The sequence below is a fragment of the Phalangium opilio genome, unplaced genomic scaffold, assembly GCF_054372755.1.
Source record: "Phalangium opilio isolate 3A_F unplaced genomic scaffold, DU_Popi_V2 ptg000086l_1, whole genome shotgun sequence".
NCBI lineage: Eukaryota > Metazoa > Arthropoda > Arachnida > Opiliones > Phalangiidae > Phalangium > Phalangium opilio.
The window spans coordinates 2,141,576-2,157,188 of NW_028324191.1; the positions used below are offsets into that span (position 1 = coordinate 2,141,576).

The following is a 15,613-nucleotide window of genomic DNA, read 5'->3' on the forward strand; positions in this document are numbered from 1 at the left end:
ACCAATTAGGGGCCATATGTAAGTCATGTGACAAAAATACTCGGCAATTGGACGAAACAGGTCGTCTGCATGTATGCTTCAAGATATGAATCGTTTAACAGACCTAGGCTTAATGAAACCATTATTAAAGGCTTTGTTTTATTTGGAAATAGAGACCTACCTGTTTTTTAAATGTTCGGTCCCAAAAGGAAGTCACAAATAAAGTTGAGTAATCATTTCTCTAATAAAAAAACGTTCCTAGGATTGCATTATATCTATTCACATGAAATAACAGTTTTACCTGACTAATTAGACCACGGGAGTACAAAAAAATAGTTAAAAAATAGGGTCAGGCTATTGCCACACACACACAAAATGTGTAAGGGAGTTTGCGTGGCAATAGCACGGAGACTATTGCCATACAATGTGTGCCACACTCATACAAAATGTGTAAGAGAGTGTGTCAATCCTAACAGTGCTATACTATTAGAACACAAAATACAAGCGCGGGGACTATTGACAGACACATTTGTACCTATGACAATTAGTTAATTATTTTCCATTTAGAAAGTTCACAGGTTCTACGATCCTGTATAATTATTTCAAATATTTTCGTCCCTAATCCAATTAACCTCGATGGGCGGGCCACCGTACTGATAGGCCCATCACTATTGACACATACAAAATGTGACCTTCTATTTTAATGTAAAAATTTAATTAACTTGTCCAAGGGAACTGTGTGGGAATTGTTGATTGGCTATTCCCACACACTGTGTGGCAATAGTCACTCCCTAAAAGGTATTCGTACTCACATAGATATTACTCGTATGAACCTAACCTAATACATTCTAATTAATAATTACTTTAAATATTTCAAATCTGTGAAAGTAGTTTTAAATCTTTAAATCTGTCTCGCAAAGGTTTTAAAAATAAAATGTATTTACCAGATTAGCTCTTGAATTTCTTTTCTTCACTTTTAATGTCAATTTTGTGGGAAATTCGCAAATGTTCTTTAAAATCTTCACTATATTTTGCTGTAAAAGTACAGTCATCTTCTTTACATATCTTTATATCTTTTTCATTTGGAAGAGGAAGTGAAGAAGATTTTCTATGAGTGTAAAACCATGACTTGGTTCGAAATTCTTTTTTACAGCCACAAACTTTGTAGAACTCTTTCTTTCTTGAGCTTTCAGCCATTTGTATCGAAAATTAAAATAAACTCTTAAATACAGACATAAATTAACAATACTGTTACTGCCTTAGAGGCTGAGTCAGATAGCCAACTGAGCTAGTGAGCTATGTCTTAAAAGCGCGGGGATAACTTAAAAAAGGGAAAAGGGCACGTGGTGAACAGAAAAAGGTAAACAAACCATAGGTCTCGCCTCTATAATAACTCCCATTGGTCTATGTGAATGACGTCATACAGGACCCTGTCGGGCCACTATCCGCTCGTCTCCTACGGCCGTTTTCTGCAGAAAAAGAATGCTCCTCCCCCAGACTTAAGCTCACTGATTAGTCGGTCAGGATCGAACTTATTGCTGTTGGTTTGATATCATGCTGATGACGCCATTTTGACCTAGGGGTGGAGATTGGATGTCCATATGGGCAGGACCTGAACATTCTGGTTCAGTTCAGCTCTTTAAGTAATCGGAACTATATTTTGGTGCAAGGCCAGTTAACACAACTTGAAAGTGTTGAACTTTTAAAGGTCAGTGCAAGAGACCTTTGACCTTACTGTTCGGTGTACCGTGCCATCTAGCGCCGAAACCCCTAATCAGACTTGAACAAATTCACGAACTTTCATTTCGATAGTTTTTACTGCACGAAATAAGGTAATGTAATAATGATGATTGAATGATTATATTTAAAATGTGACTTTTAATTTTTAACAAACATTCGTTTTAATCGTTTTGTTTTCCCTTGTCATGTTTGTAATTTGTCAAATACAAAAATAAATGAAATTCTTAAATAGGAAATAAATGAAACTGTTAATTTGTCAAGGTTGATACATTTTACTCCATCTTACACGATGGCAGTTACATGTTCATACATTCTAGTTTTGCTAATATTCGTTTCTAATTAGTAAGCCATATAGCTTAAGAAATGGCACCGAAACTGAGGAAGGGTCCATATTCCGATGACGAGATGGAATGTCTTGTCTCCCAGCTTGAGGCAGTGCCCTCGTTACTCAATAATCAGTACGGGAAATCCCAAGAGGAGAGGCGCAAAATGTGGCAAACGATTGCAGATCGTGTGAACCACATCAGTGGGCAACAGCGCACTGGCGAAGAAATAAGAAAAAAGTGGGCTGCATTAAAGAGTTATGTAAAAAATAAAGTGGCTACAATAGCCTCTGAAACAAAAAAGACTGGGGGAGGAATCAATCGTGCCAGCGAGCTCACACCCATTGAGTCTCGTTTGGCTGCATTGATTCCTAGGGCCTCCATTTTTGGGATAGCCGGAGGCTACGAACTTTCGGATATACCCTCTCTTCCAGGACCTTCGTCAGCGCCACAATTTTATGAAACGCAAGTAACTTATTGTAATCCAAAGATATATGGTAAGAATAGTAAACACATTATGCCGGTAAGTCCATATTTTGTACAAGTGTACATTAAGGTACTCCTTCAACTTGATAAGGTTGGAAGATCGTGAGTTAAAATGGTTTCACTAACGCATAAATGAGAGCATTTACATTTGGAACTACCTCTTTCAGAATTTTCCTCATCCTATTGTTATTGTTTGTACCAACAGTCCCATCTAATGACAGGTGTGACCTAACGTGTTATGTACGTATTTTCATCACTGTTTAAGAAACTATTCCAATTCATTTCCCTATTTCAAAAGCATGAGAAGTGAACCTGTGTGAAGTGGTCTTTTCCGCTGTTATTCGTACAATTTTGTTCCCTATTAGAGATTGTTGTTAATGGTACCTATTGCGTAATTGTATCTATTTGTAAATCAAGGCCCTAAAATGTAATGCTTGCCACATAAGTATTTCAAGCCCTACATCCCGGTGCATTTTACCTAAATGATTAGAGCCTAAACTGCAAGAATTGCTCTGTCCATGAACATTGGCTTCTTAAGAAAAGAGTTCCTGATTTGCTAATGTTCGATGACTGACACAATATTTATGTACTCCTTGACAGCAATAGCTATTGCATCTTTAAAGTTAGTGTCAGCTCTAAACGGTGGATTTACATCAAAACTGGGCTTGAAATCATATAATTTGTTTTACCTGTTTACTACGAGGCCAAAGATGTAAAAGCAAGCACCTTGAGGAATTATGCAATGTTGTTTGTGACCTAACCCTTCTTCAGAGGGTTCCTGGACAATTGTAGATTGTTACTTGTTGGTCTAGTAACTATTAACAGAGTTATTGTTACATTTACAGCGAGACTTGCAGCTCTTCGTCACAACCTGTACCTTGCGAAGTCGTGTAAGTAACCTAAACATACTGTAGCAAATGGCCTAGTTGTCAAATACTTGTCACCTTACCAACGTTCACTGATAGTTTCATAAACAATCCTAAAAATTCCAATATTTGTGACTTCGTCTCACATTGTAATATACTTTAGTTTTTCTTGTCGTATAAACATAATAATCATACGCTTTCAAAGACTTTTCCCAGTAGAAATGCAAGTGTACGACCGGGTAGTTTACCTTTAGTTGCCAAATGTCCAGTTGAACGAACATGAAGGCCATAGGCTTCGTGTGGATATCCCTTCATAAACAAAAGCTTAAGATTATTATTATACAATACAACATTATGAACTAGACACATTGAAACCGGTTTTAATCATTTTGAAAAGGTCTAAACGCAACAATGTTATGATAAGTGTTGAGATAATTCATGGCCAAATTAAATGTTTAATTCAAACAATGGAATAGTCATATCAAAAACGCTCAAAGCAGCTTCTTATTGTATAGTGTTTGTATATACAATTCTTTCCTACATGTCCTATAACACATTTCAATATTTGGCTGCGATTCGCCTCCCTCTCATATTTCAATTACCATGTCAACATTGAACTCCTACACGTATTACATTACTAACACGATTCAATACATTAAAATATGACCAAGTTCTTTTTTTGTCCGTTAAATAGTCGCCATGACGACGTTTTGGATGTCAATAGCGTTGAGGGATTTGGAAGCGTCAATGATTCCAGTATGTGTGTAAGCTTTCCGTGTATAGTGATATCATGAAAATTTGTTTGAAGAGACCAAAGAATTACTGATTTTCAGGACCTAAAATCACGAGGTTTCAGTTGCTGAAAATCAGTATTTCTTCGTCTCTTGTCAGCACGTACAAAGCTACGTCACATAGGTATGTGCGTGCTGACAACCTAAGCCGGAACAGAGCATGTATCTATTAAGCTGCCGTCGGAAAAAGGGAGTTGCCTATCCTTTAGCGTCAAAACAAATTGCCTCTTGCACATACTTTATTCATGCGATGCGAATATAATTTATTTCGTTTAACAAGCGCTCAAATTAATATTCTTCTTACCTTTCAAGATCAATATGACTCTCTTTCGCAAGATGTTTCAACATTTTTTACGAGTTTTGGTAAGATGACATATTACACAGATGGTGAATAATATTAATTAATTCCGTATTATCCAAGATCCCGAGGCAAGCTGCTCAACAACTGTGAGCGGAACCACCAGTGATGGCCTACCGCCACTGTCTCATAGCAATTGTAAGTCGTATACTATACATACTGTCAGTGTTTTATGAATTGGGTAATTTACTCACGTGCCCAGGCGTTTATCATAACGTTACCTGTGAATAGTTATTTCCTCATATGTTTGGTACCGCCTGCTGCGGTAACGAACATAATCCTCGACACAGTTATTTGGCATCATCTAAGGAATGGGGAAATAATGGCCTTGTTTTGTTCGTAAACATTTGAACCTCACGGGATGACATTACCTTTTGTCGCAACCTAATTTATGACGCGCCTTTTTCTATTTAATTTCTTTCTGATTTTCTTTGTTTATTTTCCTTACTGTATTGCTTATTTTCATTAATGTCTTGCTTAATTTCATTACTGTATTGCTTAGTTTCATGTATTATTTATTTCGGGCTTAATTTATGACTCACCTTTTTCTATTTAAATTCTTTTTTTTTTCATTGTATATTTTCCTTATACATTTAGGGTATATTGCACATTTTCATTACTCTATTGCTTATTTTCATTGCATATAAATTGCATATAATCATTACTGTATTGCTTATTTTCATTTGATATTTTCATTACTGTATTGCTTATTTTCATTACTGTCTTGCTTAGTTTCATTACTGTATTGCTTAATTTCATTACTGTCTTGCTTAATGTCATTACTGTATTGCTTAATTTCATAACCGTATTGCTTAATTTCAAGTATTATTTATTTCGCGCTTAATTTGGAGTGCGTTTTTCTCAATCATCATTTGTTTCATTTTATTTATTATTTATAACACGCAAAATTTGGCGTGCTTTTTTATCTTAATTTAATGTTTTACATGCTTAGTCTGACATGCGCTTTTATTGTAATTTAATTTAATGTTTTACCTGCTTAGTCTGGCATGCGCTTTTATTGTAATTTATTTTAATATTTTATATGCTTAGTCTGGATAGCGCTTTTATTGTAATTTAATGTTTTACAAGCTTAGTCTGGCATGCGCTTTCATCAATCTTTTTAATTTAACGTTTTAAATTAAGCATGCTCGTGCTATATTTAAGCACGATTATTCTCATTATTCCCTATTGCATGTTCTTGATTTCATGCTGTGCATCGCACCTTTATAGTCTGTAGGAGGGTTCATGTTTGTCACATTTCTTGAGATGTGTAATTGTTAATTAACATCTTTTCTCCATTGCAAGATCAGCCTGGTCCTATATATACGGAGAGAAATTTAACTACTCTCTTACTTCACAGGTTCAGTTTACATCACTTTGACCATCGTCCAATCACATAGGTTCACGGAAGATACGCTTTACATCATCAGCAAAGAACATCACTCATTTAACAGATATCTATATTATTTGGTCGTAAATGTTAAATGTCCATTAATTAATCCATTTCCTTTTCAGAGTTACCAGGCTCTACAGCGAAAGCTTGATCGATATGGGAAGCACACAATTGGCGCCATCAAGGGCTTGAACTGAACCCTAGTCTGGAGAGTGATAGGTTGAACCAATGCCTGGGAATTTGACGTGGCGAGTCCCATTGCGCTTCATTAGGATGATGACGTCTCATTAGGTAAAAAGAGGCAGTGACGTACATATGGGGTGGGTAACTGTTTGGCAGGAGATTCAAATGTTGATTTGGATTAGAAAAATAAGAGAATACGGTTTTAAGCACCCTCTCCATATGTACCCACCCCTATTGTTCAGATTTGGGTTTCAAAACATTTAAATCTTTAGAAAATAGTGTCTCTGGATACTTTTGAAGTGTTTTGCTTATTTCCGCTCCCGAGAATTTCCTGGAGGCTGAAAATATTTGACTTATTTTCGCCTCTTTTCAACCTTGTCTTGCTGCGAGTTATGAGGGTTCAAACAAACCTGGAAAAATCAGGGAAATAAATAATTGACTAAGACCTCAGGGAAATTTAGAATTTTAAGAAATATTCAGGGCACTTGGTGTTAAACAGCTAGGGGCCGAGTAATTAAGCAAAATATTCATAAACATTCCCTCCGTAGGATTAACATTACACAAAACTTTCGAGGCTCATAACTCTGGTACTACTAGAGATAAGGCTATGTCCTTCGAGTATGTTATAGTTTTATTTGCCCCCCATCCAACGATACTAGCCTGTTTAGATTTTCAGACTAGGTAGTAGGCCTACTACCCCTATAGAAGGATCTATAAATTGTTTTCACTCTCCGCTTTCTCTCTCCTCCCCCACGTCATGCGACAGACATTCAACGCCGGGGTAACCTCACGGTAAAGGGGGAGAGTGGAGCGATCTGTGATTTTTTTCTAACTTTCTGTAGACAGCTTTTCTTTTGATCCCACTTTGGTTGGGTTCTTATATAGGTTTGTGGGTGGGGTAGGGAAAGTCTTCCTTCCTAGTATAATAGCATATTTTGAATGAATGTAGCCACCGAATGTAGTAGTCTAGGGAGAGACAAACCGCAAATGTGTAAATAGAGAATGTAACTAATAACATAAAGACGCAAAATCATTTTAATTAATAAAGAAACTAGTAAAATATAATAATCGTTATATCTATTTACAAAATTATTTACAAAACTATAGACAAAATTATTTACAAAATTATATACAAAATTATTTAAAAAAATATACATAATTATTAACAAAAATATATTCAAAATTATTTACAATACTGTTCCTTCCCCCTTCTGCCCCGATTTCAGTTAATCAGGGAATCTCCCTGGTTGAAACCCTCGATAGTTCCCATTTGGGAAATGAATGTCGGATGCGCTTGACGCCACAGGCTGGCAATACCATCCTGTTTCCCAAGCCAAGGAACCCAAAGAGGGTTAGACACAGATTTGCGTAAGCCTGAAATCTCAGGTTTTCGTTATCAAAGTCTAACCCTCTTTCCAGGATTAATTCCCTCCTCAAGGGCATCGTCAAAATAGAAGCATGGGTTCTAAGCAAAATAACTGAAATTGGGGCCCAATAATGGTCAAGCGCCTGATTCTTCCACAACAGACATTCTCTCTGTCTGTGGGCATGGGCTGGCAGACCCCACAAACACATCATTGTGGCTGACCTGGGGGGGGTGAGAGATGTGGGGTGGTTCTAATTGGGGCGGTGATAATTTTAAACTTCAAATACACGTGAAAAAAAGTAAATAAATAAATAAAGGTAAAACAGAGATGGGTTGACTTAGTATACATTAATTGCATTTATGGAAAATGTTTTACTTTCGCCTAAAATGGATTCCGTTTCTGGAACCATACGGGCCAACCGACGAAGCAAGTGGTCTTTCGTTGGTGTATCTAGAGTTTCGATAATATTCTAGGAAAATTTCGTCAGGTTAATTAACAGTTCGATTATGAAGACCATTTAGTTACCATACAAAGACAGATCTAGATATTTCAACGCCTGATGACGTTGGCGTTGCTTCGTCCGAAACACCCATTTCGGCGAATGCCACCCTCATGGATGGGTCCATTGGGTATCTACCTCTCCTGGCCAGGCGAGGCCGTTTCCTAGGCCTTGTTTCCGCGGGAGTAGGCTATGGAAATGATAAACGAGATCTTTAATCATATATGTGTTTAGTTCGAAGATTCACTGATTCAGTGCACCATTTACGACAATGCCATTTGTTGTATTCGGCTTATGTTGAGTTTTACCACAAGTCTGATTTTTTGCGGATACGAGTCTTTGCAATTCCGATCTAACACCATCAATTTACTTTCAAACTACAAGTAAATGCAACTTAGCCCTCTACTTAGGGTTACTGCCTACTGCCTTCTTTCGAACCTGAGCAACAAACATCGGTTGAACAATCACAGTAAGTGATAATTTTACTTTGCGTTTCGGTTTGTTTTCCTATATGGGTTTTCCCAGCACCTTCGTTCCCACGTGTGCCTATATTTTTCATTTGCCAGACCAGTGCCCAGACAGTCATTATTTACAAGGTTGAGGAAGCCCTTTTAATTCCAACCTTAGGCCTTGGGGTGATTCATTATTGTAATTATAAAAGTCATCTTGTATTTTTGCATATATTTGGAGATCATGGTCACGGTTTAATTAAATTAAACCTAACAAGGCTAACAGACTAAGTGAATGGAAAAGCAGAAATAAAGTTAATAGGGGGAATACGTATAAAAGATATAATTTTGAGAAGTAGAGTTTAACAAGAACTCTTATACCCCTTGTGTTAAATAAGTTACAAATATAAAAGATAATAATGCTGACCTTTGAGATCGTTATTTAATTCTTGTTTATTTTTATTTCGCTTACTTTTTTCTTTGGAAGCTATCGCTTCCATTACGTCGATGTAACTTTTTCGCCTTATATTTTGTTTATAGAACAAAACATCCGCCTTAATTGCAGTGGAATTATTTATCTCGCACTTTGGATAAACACCGTGGCCGGAACATGGCTCGAATGCTGAGGTTTGTAATGGTTTATATAACCAATTTAATTTAATAATCATTTATTTTTATTTCGCTCGTTTTCTGTGAATTCTGTCTCTTCAATAAATGTTGCGTTTCATCTTATGTTTATTTCTTATAGAACCGAAACACCGCCTTATTTATTGAAAATACAAGTAGGCCAAAGGAAAGTTGTTTGCGATTGCCTTATTCGGGCAGACAGGTATTTGTCAAGATTACCTTTAAAAGTTTGGAGTGAGATGAATGAACTGTCGTTTCAACGATTGACTGACAAGATCAAAAGGGTGGAAGATGTGAGCCATTGTATAGGCATTACTTCAGTGGACCTGGAGTTGGAAACGAAGGTGTTGTGCGGACACAAAATGTTAGTTTCAACTGATGAAGCTTTAGTTACGTTAGGATCAATCACCCTTTGCGGTTTTGGGACAAAAATTGAATTTAAAACAAATAGATTTGTACTGACTAAATCCTTAGCACTAAGCGAAATACAACTAACGAAACTCTTCAAAGAAAAGTACTGTGAACAGAATGAAACCCAAGGTTTATCTTCCTCAACATACTCCAAAAGAGTTCAATGTTTTAATTGTGGGAGCTGGGGTCACTTTGCTGGAGACTTTACTCGTGACAATTCTAATAATAGACTTAGAATTGCCAGAACGCCTTATTGTCGTGTTGTGTCATCATCAGTTTCAAAACCTCAAAATAATCACAGTTGAGGGGTGCGGTTGCAAAGATCACAACTGAAAACACGTTCGAAAATGATCAAGACTTTCACGTTGACCATTCACATTTAAATGCGATTGAAAAACAGTACTCCTCTGAACAGGTATTTTATTTTGTTTGGGATCTGTTTTAACTAATAAAAGCTCTTGACTTCATTATTTTTCTAGTCTCAAAGTCAGGAAGGACATTCCCAATCAGGACCACCCCCAATTCCAGCCTTCACGAAAGCAAATGAAGATGTTAGATCAGAAAATGGCGACGAAGCGTCACAAAACGATGAAGTTACCCCTTTAGAAAGTAACAATGAGGAAATCACTTTCGACTCCAGTAATGAAATGAAAATGAAAAGATGGATATTTTTGGATAATATTTGTGGATGAATAAAAAATTATTTACACTGTGCATCTTTATATTTTTTTGAAAGCGTAGAACAATTGTTTATGTTTTAAGCATAGTCTCGAGATGAATGTCAAAGTTTCAGACAGATTGAACTCTCTAATATACCTGATAACGTTCTATTACAACCACTAGTTTATATGTTTTCATTTCCCATAGGAGAGGTATGGCCTTTGGAGACCGTCGCCTTGACTCGGAGAGGTATATTTTGGTTTTCCCAACTTGTCATATTCTCCGAACAAGAAAAATGGCTGATAGAGTATTAATTCGTCGTCAAATTGTTGAACTTCATGATCAAGGTTTTTGTAATCGCGAAATCGCTCGGCAGTTAAATGTTTCACCTACGACAGTGGCTACTTGGATTGACCGTGACAGAAATAACGAGTTTAACGGTGGAGCACATAGGCAAAGAGGAGGACGACCAAGGGCTTTAACCAATAGAGAAGTTCGACTAATTGGTAGGACAAGCAGGGCACAGCCATTTCTAACAGCGCGGCTTGTTAGAACGGAACTTGAGCTGCAGACAAGTGTGAGGACCGTACGAAGAGCCTTGGCAAGTCAAGGCCTTCATGGAAGGAACGCGTGTCCTAAAGAAAAGTTGAGCGCCATGAACCGACGAGGGAGGCTGGAATTTTCTCGTTTACATTTAAATTGGACACTAGAGCAGTGGGAAAGAGTAGTTTTCTCGGACGAGAAAAGTTTCGTCGTCGGACATAATGGGCAGGTAATTTCATTTATTGAGAGGAAGCAATGAGATGAATGACAGAATAAGATCAACATAGTCTATTAATATAATTATCAGTGAACTTGAGTATTCAAATATTTCTTTAATGTTATAAAAATATGGGTGACGAGACCTGCCTGCACGCGCTACAATGAGCCTTACATCGCCGAGGTCCAACGCAGCGGCCGTTTCTCAATCAACGTTTGGGGCTGGCTATCGGCAACGAATTCCGGGTGTTTGGTTCATATCGAAGGACGGAACAATGCCCAACGATATGTCCAACTCCTGGAGAACGATTGTTTTCCTAGCATATTGGAAAGGTTCCACGACGGGAACTTCATCTTTATGCACGACCGAGCTCCGATCCACACGGCAAGAGTGACCACTCAAGCTCTGGAAAGGCTTAGTGCGGTTCATGGTTTTACGGTAAATATCTTGTCACTGTAGTTAACAAGGTAAAGGCGTCTAATTACGGGGTGTAAGATATAACTACGGTCAATGTGTAATACCTAACGTGAAAGGGACACACCTCAAGAGATAATGTTAAAATATTTCTGTCCACAGGGAGCCCACATGATGACCGAGGTGGATGAACCACCCGGCCCACAGGAAGAGGGAAGAGGCTCAAAAAGGGGCCGATTTTTTAGAAAATGAGCTATTTCAAAATTTGTTTTGAATAAAAAAAGCAGGCCTAGTAGCTTTTGCATTAAAAGAATTTTACTTTTTATATTAAGAAAAACAAATTAATTTTTATATTAAGAAGAAAAAATATCAATTTTTGGATTAAAAAACCAAAAAATATTAGTTTTGGATTTTAAAAAATGTATAAGTTTTTGGATTTTAAAAAGTATATATCAGTTTTTGAATAAAATAAATAAATGAACCCTTAAATAGAAAATTTTGTTTCTTGATTTTAAAATGGTTCGGCATAACTGGGGAACGGCGAAACTTCTTATTATAGAAACATTTATGTATAGTTAAGGTTGCAAATATATGCATTACCTTACCATCTTGTTTTTATACCCCCAATTTCTCCCCCACTAGTCAGTGACTACTAAGAAATCCGTATTTACGTTCCGAGAGCGCATTAAGGCTCCTCAGAGAAGTCCGCACTTCTCTCGGAACTTCATACTTTTACTTCAATTGAATTTAATCAACTTAAAGGCACTTTTACTACAATGTAACCTAATTTAACCCAGGTTAAGCCGCACGGGTACTATCAAGTACCTCACTGCCTTCGATCCTCCAAGCAACGCCGCCTATATATACAAAGCCCACGCGCGCTCTGGAAAAAAAATAATGTAACTTCCTCGTTTTAGTCTTTTTAATCGTAGCGCCCATTTTTAAGTCGATACTATTTATACGATTTTAAGAAATAGAATTTTCCACGCAAATGTATTTTTGCCTAAAAACGAAGATGGGACGATGGTTAGAACAGCGCCACATATACGGGATTTACGAGGTTATTGCCTTTTTTGTAGTGACGTCATACTTTTTCTTTTTGCGGCATTGCCTGTCGGTCGACTAGCAGACGAATTTTGATTTTCAATGGTTTCCATCCATAGAGCATCAAATTTTGCTCAAAATATTTAACATTTTAATTTTTTTCTCAACAATGTTTAAGCGCATATACGAGATACTCTGAACATAGCAATGGAAAATACTGTATTAACTTGTGGTAAGTAAATTTTCCCGTCAAATCATGCCAGAACTGTTAATTTTCCATTTTTTAGACCAACTGTAGGTACAAAGGCTTAACGTTTCTATTTTTAAAGGCAGATTCACTTTTCAAAATCCATTGCTTTTAACTGAAGGTAAATGGGAAGACAACACAAAGAATTGGCCTAACATCACAAAACAGAAAATTAAGAGCTACCTCCTCAATTCTATTGCCTGTGATAATCAACCTGCAAATGCAAGGAAATGTTTGGAAGCAGGAAACTATTTTGAAAGTGGATGGGTTGGAACTATTTATACCGCAAAATTAAATGATGCTTTAGTTGCTTGCCGAGGAGAAGTGGCTCGATCCCAGACACTATCGGAGAAGGACCACCATGTTGGAGCTCTGTTATTTAAAATTGAGTTTTGGAAAACCGAAGAGTTTAAGGGGCCATCATGTACTAGTCTCGAAAATAAATGGAATAATACTACCAAAAGGAAACTTGAGCCAGAGACGTTTACGGAAATTGCGTTTTTTAAAGATAATAATCACTTAAAAGCCTCTGCTGCACCCGCAAAGGAAACTAAGTATTTTGACACCGCCATCTCCACCACCCATCCCAAGAAAAACAGGACTTAGCGAAAATACCTGTTTACTAAATACACCAAGTCAAGATGTTGTACATGGAAACCATGATGTCAAATGTGATAAACATCTTAATTCTAGTTTAATAGGATGTGCATCTTGCCAACAATTCTTTAAAACATTCGTTGAATTGGATAAAGAGAAAATTAAGACGTTGGAAAAAGCAACAGTGACTCAGAGTGACAGTTTTCTCTTGAAAGACTGTCGTGTAGTGCATATCTCCGCCTCCACAGCAAAAAATATACCAAAGCGCAATACAACGTCACCAGAAAATTTCTTAAAAAATCACGTGTTTTCAAAATTCCAAGGTAACAAAGCAACAAGGCATGCGTTAGAACCTGTTGCTAGAAATGTTTATGAAGATTTATACGGAGTCAAGCAAGGGTGATTATGAAACATTACGTGCAATAAATGTTACTTATAAAAACTGATTAATTTATTTAACAGAAATATTTCTAACATGTTGTATTCTTTTTGGAAAAATGTTTTCATCGGGGTTTAATAATTTAAATTAGGGTTTTACTATGGACTGTTTTAACTTTAATTTAAAAAAAATAAGGTTTTATTGCGGATTACTGGGATTAGTATCTTGAGTTACTTCAGTTGAGTGTTTTTTGCTGATGGATGGTTGTAAATTACACAATGCTGCACAAACGTTTATAATTTTATCTGCCTTCTTGTAGAAATGCAATGGTAGAATTGACTTCAAAATATTGTAACATTTGAGTTTCCCGATAACTCTTTCCACTACAATTCTTACTGTCGCAATTCTTCTTGTACGAGTTACTTCCCCTTCTTCTAAATGTTGTTTTTTATGTGTAAATGCTGGGATATTCAACTTCACTTTTATGAAATCTAAGTCATCCGATATTGTGAAACCACGATCAGCCATTACCTTTGTTACAGTTAGGAATAATTTGATTAAGTTTACCAAAAGTTAAAGAGTCTATTTACCTCATCACCAGGGCGAAGTAAACTAAACAGACCAGAATCCCTTGCGATAAAGTTATCACTTGCTCGACCTCCATAGCATCGTGACACATGCATTATGTATCCTGAAGGTGCGATGATAGTACAAAATTTTAGCGTATTGTGACTCTTGTAATTACTATATGTCAAAGCTCGAGCTCTCAGTTTCCGAGGTCTCTGAACAAAAACTTCAGTACAATCTATTAAACACGTAGTTCATGGGTAGTTTGTTTTGAAAGCAGTTGGGAGAGTACTTCTGATTGTCTCCCTGGATAGCCAACACACTGTTTCGCCAAGATGCTCGTGCATTATATTTAACCAAAATTTAAAAATTCTTCCTGCTAGTGATCCTGAAATATGAAATCTCCTACCCAAATCTTGAGAGTAATCCTACTTACTACAGCTCTTTTCCCTGGATTATAATCCTTTCTTTGTAGTGCTCGAATCCATTTACGTTTTTCTGTTTCAACTCGACGAAACACATGAAATCCGTATGGCACAAGGCAGGCACAACAACTTTTCACTAACGCTAAACCTTGGCTATCGTGATGTATATCACACTCAGAGGCTTTCCAAATTTTCAAATCTAAATCCGTACTTGTACAGCCTATAACAGCACAATACCTTCCTCGATTTTGCTCATACATCTACCAATAATAAAGATTTAAACTCTTTTCTAGCGATCAGCGAAAATTTAACACTACGGGCCTAAATACATATTATTGCAGACGAACTTAGCCAGAGAAACATATTTTTAGCGTTATTAATTCATAGATGGCGCTACCTTTCGATGACACGAAATGGCAGCGCCCTTAGAAAACCCACCGTAAATCCCGTATATTATTACAAAATTGCTTTCTTAGCTTAGAATCTAGTCGAATTTCATATTCATTTCGCGAAGTAGTCGCGTATATTGTTCGAGGTTACTTTCCTTAAATTTTACTTCGTCCGACGTTATATCTCCGCTTGGTTTTTTTAGGCCTTAGCGAAAGAACCAGACAGTGACCTCTTTTTTATCTAATTTCTAAGAGGATGGTAGCGTCACTTTGCGAAAGTTTTTAAATGGTTTCCTTAATCGACGCCGTAATCGCGATCAGTTTATCGTTCTCCATTATGACACCCTTTAAAAATATCGAGATTTTCCGGATATACGAGTTTCATTAATAACCTTAGAAAAATAGTGTGGGACACTATGGAACGTTCGAAGATAATATCGATTCAGCCACGTTTTTTCGCAAAAATCAAAGCAAGTATTCCGATCGATACGGTAGAGGAGCCTAAATTGTGATATCGCTTTGCGATTTTGACCGTTTCGGTGATGTTTTTGCCCGAAGTTTATCAATAAGAATAGCCGCCGATGATTTAAATCCCCGTAACGTTTCTTTTCTATTCGCCTCAAAAACCGCCGGGCAGTCGCAAAAAGTAATTACTTCTT

At 36.9% G+C, this 15,613-nt stretch overlaps 1 protein-coding gene and 1 long non-coding RNA gene across 5 annotated transcripts; both read right to left on the reverse strand.

Annotated features, from left to right (window-relative positions):
* Positions 1-1,851: 1,851 nt before the first annotated feature.
* Positions 1,852-5,994, reverse strand: LOC149650580 (uncharacterized). 4 transcript variants are annotated; one of them, XR_016371590.1, is made up of 3 exons: positions 3,590-5,994; positions 3,218-3,507; positions 1,852-3,163 (listed from the first exon to the last, which is right to left on the reverse strand). It is a non-coding gene; the product is annotated as an uncharacterized LOC149650580 (long non-coding RNA). The 4 variants fall into 4 exon arrangements; XR_016371591.1 differs by having other exon boundaries at positions 3,218-3,343; positions 3,406-5,994; XR_016371589.1 differs by having other exon boundaries at positions 1,852-2,260; positions 2,687-3,163; positions 3,218-5,994.
* Positions 5,995-13,605: 7,611 nt separating this feature from the next.
* LOC149650581 (uncharacterized) lies at positions 13,606-15,131 on the reverse strand. The gene is made up of 2 exons (XM_089849160.1): positions 14,164-15,131; positions 13,606-14,104 (listed from the first exon to the last, which is right to left on the reverse strand). The coding sequence occupies exons 1-2, from the start codon at positions 14,254-14,256 to the stop codon at positions 13,772-13,774; spliced, it is 426 nt and encodes a 141-aa protein (XP_089705286.1). The 5' UTR covers positions 14,257-15,131; the 3' UTR covers positions 13,606-13,771.
* Positions 15,132-15,613: the final 482 nt, after the last annotated feature.